This window comes from Indicator indicator, chromosome 16 (assembly GCF_027791375.1).
Source record: "Indicator indicator isolate 239-I01 chromosome 16, UM_Iind_1.1, whole genome shotgun sequence".
In the NCBI taxonomy this organism is placed as follows: Eukaryota; Metazoa; Chordata; class Aves; order Piciformes; family Indicatoridae; genus Indicator; species Indicator indicator.
The window spans coordinates 3256915-3263547 of record NC_072025.1 but is presented as its reverse complement, the minus strand read 5'-3'; the positions used below and the strand labels follow the sequence as shown (position 1 = coordinate 3263547).

At 59.8% G+C, this 6633-nt stretch overlaps 1 protein-coding gene across 5 annotated transcripts; it reads right to left on the bottom strand.

The window, feature by feature from the left end:
• Positions 1–460: 460 nt before the first annotated feature.
• Positions 461–5256, bottom strand: CSK (C-terminal Src kinase). Of its 5 annotated transcripts, XM_054387937.1 has the most exons (13): positions 5229–5256; positions 4794–4907; positions 4148–4260; positions 3157–3376; positions 2677–2770; positions 2527–2592; positions 2291–2390; positions 2038–2128; positions 1700–1773; positions 1488–1587; positions 1392–1445; positions 748–834; positions 461–643 (listed from the first exon to the last, which is right to left on the bottom strand). In XM_054387937.1, exons 1-13 carry the CDS (start codon positions 5241–5243, stop codon positions 461–463), a joined length of 1311 nt encoding a protein of 436 aa, XP_054243912.1. In that variant the 5' UTR covers positions 5244–5256. The 5 variants fall into 5 exon arrangements, with proteins under 5 accessions (XP_054243912.1, XP_054243910.1, XP_054243911.1 ...); XM_054387935.1 differs by having other exon boundaries at positions 1392–1587; XM_054387936.1 differs by having other exon boundaries at positions 1392–1587; positions 2680–2770.
• Between the last annotated feature and the right edge of the window lie 1377 nt (positions 5257–6633).

Below are 6633 nucleotides of genomic sequence, written 5' to 3'. Positions count from 1 at the left end.
ATAAACCACCCCAAAATAAAAACAAAAAAAGAAACTACCCCAAAATAAAAGCAAACAAAAAAAAGAAACCACCCCAAAATAAAAACAAACAAGCAAACAAACAAACAAAAACCCACCCCAAAATAAAAAACAAACAACCAAAAACAAAAAAAAGGAGCTTGGGAGACTGAAAAAAACCCAAAATATAACAAAGGAGCCTGGGAGAAAAAAAAAACACAAACCAAACCCAACTCTTAAAACCTGGGAAATGAAATCAACAAAAAAAAAAATTGATTTGGATGTTTGGAAGCAACCAGGAGAATTGTGAGGAGAGGAACTTCCCCTCCAGGGCTCCCTCCTGGTTGCTTCTGGCGCTAGGGTTGGGTAAGGGGGGGAGGATGCTGCTCACACCCCCGTCCCCTCCCCAGTGTGGGTCCCCTCTGGCTGCTGGGGTGGGTGGGTGGGTGGGTGAGCCCCCCCCTCACAGGTAGAGCTCCTTCTCTTTGATATGCACTAGCTGTTCACGGAGCTGGTGGAAGGACGGCCGGTGGCCGGGGTCCAGGGTCCAGCACTTCTTCATCACCTCGTAGACGACGGCAGGGCAGCCATCGGGAGCATCCATCTTATAGCCCTTCTCCACGCGGGGTACCACGTCCTTCAGGGGCTGGGGGAGGGGGCAGGGGAGGAGTTTCAGGATGGAAAGGTGGGGGTTCACCCCTCTCCCACCCCACCAGCCCTGAGGGACGAGGGGTGGTGGCTGTCACTCACGATTCTTGGATAAGGCACTCGCCCGAAGGAGTAGATTTCCCAGAGGAGGATCCCGAAGCTCCACACATCCGACTTGGTGGAGAATTTCTAGAGGGAGGGGAGAGAAGCCCTGTGAGTGGGCTCAGGCAGGGATGGAGGGGGGGGGGCAGCAGATCATACAATGGCCTGGCTGGAAAGGCCCTCAAGATCCAACCGTAACCTAACATCTGTAAGACCATGGCCCTCAGCTCCTCGTCCAAACGTCTTTTGAACACCTCCAAGGATGGTGACTCCACCACTGCCCTGGGCAGCTTGTCCCAGTGCCCCTTTTCATGCAGAAATTGTTCCTAATGTCCAACCTAAGCCTCTCCTGGTGCAACTAGAGGCCATTTCCTCTCACCTTATCACTTGCTCCTTGTGGGGAGAGGCCAGCCCCCACCTCACTACAACCTTCTCTCAGGGAGCTGTAGAGATCAATGAGGTCTCCCCCCGCCTCAGGGCAGCTGCTTTTGGAGGGGAAGGGGTGTCAGACAGCAGGAACTGGAGCTCCACCACCATCTACCTCTCCACAGAAAACTCAGGGCAGGCACATCCCAGGATGTGCCCCCTTCCTCCAGCCTCTACCAGGTCCCCAAAGCCCAGGACACCCAACTCCACTCCCCTACCTTTTCTCTAAGTGCTTCTGGTGCTGTCCACTTCACCGGCAGCTTCCCTGTGTCCTGCGTGGAGGAGGCCTCCTTGGTCAGCCCGAAGTCGCTGACCTTGGCGATGTTGTCCTCTGAGACCAGCACGTTCCTCGCCGCCAGGTCCCGGTGGACAAAGTTGTTGGCTTCCAGGTACTCCATGGCTTCACAGACATCTCTGGGTGGGGTGGAAGGGAGTAAGGGGTCAGCCAGGTGGCCCCAAAAAAGCTGGTGGGTGCAGGACACGCCGGGTCGCAGTCCCAGGCTCGGTGCCTGGCTGCTCTACTTACAGGGAGAACTTCAGCAGGCAGTCTGCACCCAGCACCGACCGCCCGCGGGACCGCAGGTAATCTACTAGGCTGCCCTGCAAGGACGGAGAGAGATGGTGCCACTAGGGCAAGCATCCCACCCACCCACCCACCTCCCCCTCCCACACCCAGCGACAACACCCTGCCTCGTCAGCCAGCAGTGCCACCCCCAAGCACCTTGGCAGCCCCAGGGTGACTTCACCTGAGCTCGGTCGACCCAGCTGGGTCTGCCAGGGTGAAGCCTTGGGACCTTGTGGGGGGTGCTGGGGTGGGCAAAGGGAGTAGAGCAGGATGGCAGGTGCCCAGGCTGGGGCTCTCACCTTGGCCATGTACTCGGTGACGATGTAAAGGCCACTCTTCTCCTCCACGATCACCCCCAGGAGTTGCACCAGGTTGCTGTGCCGGAGCTGCCTGCGCAGTGCAGGAGGGCTCAGGGCAGGGTTTTGGGGTGAAGCCAAGGGGTGGGGTGGTCCTGTGGTCCTTGTAGGGCACCAGGGACCACCCACCTCTGCTCCTAAGGACAGAGGTGCCCCTTCCCTTGCCCTGTGTCCCCCTCCCCCAGGGAACACTCACGTCATGACGGAGGCCTCGGCCAGAAAGGCTTGCGCTGTGGCATCGTTTTTAATGCACTTCACGGCGACTTTGTTCCCTCGGTAGTCCCCCAGCATCACGTCTGTGGGCCAGCAGAGATGGGAATGGGAGCCACTGGGAAGCATCCCAGCCTCCCACCATCGCCCCTGGAGGGGCTTCAGAGAAGCTCCCCTCCTCCCCTCCAGGGTCACTGTGGTGTCTGGGGACATGAGGCTCACCTCCAAATTCTCCTTTGCCAATGATCTGTAGCAACTTGAGGTCCTTCATGTTGAGGGCCCAGCCACCTGTGCATGGGAGAAGAGAGAGTAAAGAGTAAGAGGGTGCTGAGGGTGGTCCCCAGGAGCAGAGGGAGGGAGAAGGCCACTCACTGCGGGAGAACTCGTCCTGTGCTGCCACTGTGCCCTCCATCACCTTCGGCTTGATGAGGCGGGTGCAGAGCCCATCCGCGTCCGTGGTGTAATGCTGGGGGAGAGGCAGGGAGGAGAGGTGGTGGGAGGTGGCACCCTTGGCTCGAGGGTCCCCACCAAGGCGATGCCAGGCTCTGGGACCCCACCAGGTGGCAGCACAAGGCCACGGATGGGCGGGATGGGGGCTCAGGGGTCCCTGTCCCTCCTCTGGGTCCCTGTCTCCTCCTCATTCTGCCCTGTCTGTCCAGCCACCTCCTTCATCCTTACCCCAGGGTTCTGTCCCCAGCAGCCCAAACCCAACCCACGGGGTTGGCAGAGAAGGTTCCAGCACCTCCTGAGCTCCACAAGCTCTGACCTATATATCCCACAGCCCAGCCTCAAAGCTCTGGCTCTCAGGCTGCCAAGGGGGACAGGTGGGGTGGCAGCAGGCGGAGACCTCACCTCCACCAGCTGCATGAGGTTCTCAAAGTAGACCTCCTCATCGATGCTGAGCTTGCTGGAGGAGTAGATGATGCGGTAGTGCTCCACCTTGCCCTCACAGCTGACACAGAGGGTGTAGTCCCCGGGGTAGTTGGTGCTCTCCCGCACCAGGAACAGCCCTGTCTCAGGGGGGTACAGCAGCCGCTCCGCCTGCTCCCGTGTGATCTTCCCATGGAACCACCTGCAAAGGGGCACGGAGGGCAGCTCAGGGGCTGGGGATGTGCTGGCTGGACCTCCATAGGGCTCTGCCTGGGGGTGGATGGGGATGTGGAGCAGTCTTCATCTCTGCCTGCATTGGGACAGCTTGCCTGTGCCCCTCCCTGCTGCCCATCCACACCCAACATGGCTTCTTCCATGGTGTCCTGCTCCCCCTCCTCCTGGCCTCCAGCCCAGGACTCAGCTTCTCTGCACACCCATGGAGGACTTCTTCCCCATGGCAACCTTGGTTCCTCCAGACCCGTGTCTGGGTCTCCCCAGAGACCCTAGGGATCACTGGTGGCTCTGGGATGCAGCAGGCTCATCAAACCCAACCAAACATCCATGCTTCCATCCATCCATCCATCCATCCATCCATCCATCCATCCATCCATCCATCCATCCATCCGTCCCTCCTGTTCAGACCATGTTCCAATCCCTCTTCCTTCTCCCAGCAGCCTTTACACCCACAGCTCTGGGTATGACACCCATTTTGGAACACAATCCAACCATCAAGCATCTTCCTAGCTCTGCAGGCAGCTCCAAAGGTGCTCAGAGCTTTCCCCAGCAGCACTGAGTCCTCAATCATCACTGCTGGGAAAGCTCCAGCCCCTGCCCCTCGTGCCTTTCACCCTCACTAAGCCCTGCCAGGGATGTGGCTTCTGGTGGGACTAGGGGTCAGCTGGATCTTAGACCTAACACAGTGGGGGTGCTGCAGGCCGAGCCAGCTGCCCCCAGGTTCTCCTTGGATACTCACGGCATGAGGCTGAGCTTGATGCCAGCCTTCACCCCTTCCCGCTTCTGCACGTAGTTGGCAGGGATGATGCCCTCCCGGCCCACCTTGTTCTTTGCCTTGTACCAGTTGGGATCCTGTGGGGACAGCAGAGGTGGTACACCAAGCCTGTGGCCTCTGGAGGTGACAGCATCCCACCAAAGGAGCCCAGGGGTGTGTTGGAGCTGCCCCTCCTTTCCCAAGCAGCTGCCTGTGTGTCCCCAGGCACCCCAGCACCCTGGCTGCAGGCAGGATGGGACGGGCAAGGGAAGAGGCTCAGCGCTGGGGCCACCAGACGCTGATGCTGGTGGCTCTGTGGGGGTCACCGCGATCCCTGTCCCAGGCTGCCGAGCATCCTGGTGCTTCCCAATCCACCTCTTTTCCTCCCCTGGTGCTGAGCACATCCTTGCTGCCCGATTGTGAGCCTCTCCCCTCTCCCAGGAGAGCCTTTCATTTTGGTGCAACCTTAACTAACGAGGCTGTGAATTAATTACCAGACCGCCTGGCCCCATTCCTGCCCTGCTGCCTGCGAGGGACTTCCACCAGGAGCAGCCCATCCCACAGGGATGCAAGGGAAGTTCTCATGGAAAATCCCAGCACAGGGAAGCCCCTGGGGAAGCAGTGGCCTTACCTTGGTGACAGCAACGATGGTGAGGACATCTCCTTTGCTGAAGGGCAGGTCCTGCTCGGCGGTACCGTGGAAGTTGTACTTGGCGATACATTCTGTACCGGATGGCCACACGGCCTGCCCGGGGAGAGGGGCACCCTGTCAAACCCTGCCTGGCCACATCTCCCACCCCACAGTCCCCCCTCAACCCATGGGGACCTCCTCACCCTGGCCAGGCAGGGGTCCTGCCCCTCTGGTGTGAAACAAACTGGGCTTCACTGAAACCAGAAAGAGTCTGGGGGATTTGGGACAGCATTTTCCAGCAGGGCACACATGCAAGAATACCCAACCTGGGCTTCTGCAGGGGCACAAGGAGAAGTGTCCCCGTGTCCCTCCTAAGCCCTGGGGACATGGCTGAACAGCTGGGGAGCCTGCCCCACCCCTGCCTCTCCTCCTCACCTGCATCCCTGACATCTTCTCAGGTTGGGGGGAGCGAATCTCACAGTGGGGCCACGTCACTTGGTACCATGAGACCTGCAGAGGGAAGGGAGGGCTGCCAGCAGGGCATGGCACAGGGGGGCTGCCTAACAACAAGCCCCCCAACAAAGGATGCTCCCCAGGCCACGCCAGCATCTCTTCTACCACCAAGTAGGGAACAGGTCCTGCCCCAGGTGCTGCTTCCAAAATGTCCTGCCCAAACTGGTGGGCAAGTCCCTGCTGCAGCCAGGGACAGGATGGGTTGGAGGCTGCCAGCCAGGTGGCTCCTGTCCCTGCAGCACCATGGGGACAACCAAAGCAGAGGGCAGCGAGGAGATGCAAGGAGCAGCCCACACCTCTGTGAGCATCCCAGCCCCCTCCCCAGCAGCGCTGGGGCAGGGTGGGACTCAGCCTGAGCCTCGCTCTCCCACGGTGCTTGGTGACCCACGTGTGGAAACATCCAGCCCTGGGAGCTTCCTGGGCCCAGCATCTCACAGAGATCAAACTCTGTTCCCTGCAAGATAAAGCCCATCGGTGCTCCGGGACGCAGGAGCTCCTGCTGGCTCCTAAATCCCAGGGGGATGCCCTGACTGGGGGGGCTGTGCTCCCCCCCACCTCCCTTGCAGCACCCCGAGGCCCCAGGCTGGGTCACATCCTGCCCCAGCGCGTGGGAGGGGAACAAACCCAGCTTTATTCTCACTGCTTTGACCCCTGGGAAGAGATGAAGTCACCAAGCCTGGCATCAGACCAGGCTTTTTTGGGCCGGGGTGCCAGGGTCACAGCAGCCTGGGGGCACGGAGCAGGATGCAGGCAGAGCACCCCCAAAACCCACCCTGGGTATTTGTTCATCCGTCCCATGGCTTGGGGGGTCACCAGCGGCCACCACTCCCAGCCCTGCTGCTGCCAGCAGCTCAGAGTATTTTGGCAAGGAGGAACTGAAACCAGGGGGAAAGCCAGGAGGAGGAAGAAGATAAGGGGCAGACCCACAGGGAGGAAGAGAGCGGGCGTGAGCGTGGCCCCGTTCCCACCACAGCCATGCCCAGAGCCCTCTGGAGAAGGCACCATGCTGCCACCACCTCCCTCACCTGCCCTCAGAGTGGGGACGTGCCTGAAGTCACTTTATTTTTGGAATCAGAGGAGGGAAATTGAGGCTGAGAGGCTCACCCGAAGGACAGAGGCTGGGGAGGTGAAGCTGAGTGCTGGGGTTTGCAGTGAAGCCCAACACCATCATCTGGGCTCCGGGTGTTGGGTTGGTTTCCAGCCAACTGGGGCAGTAGATGAAGAAAAGCCTCTCAGGATGGCACCCAAACCCAACTTGATGGCACCCATGAGGCTGGGGACACTGTCACAGAAGTGGTCAGGACACAAGGGAAGGCACTGTTGGATG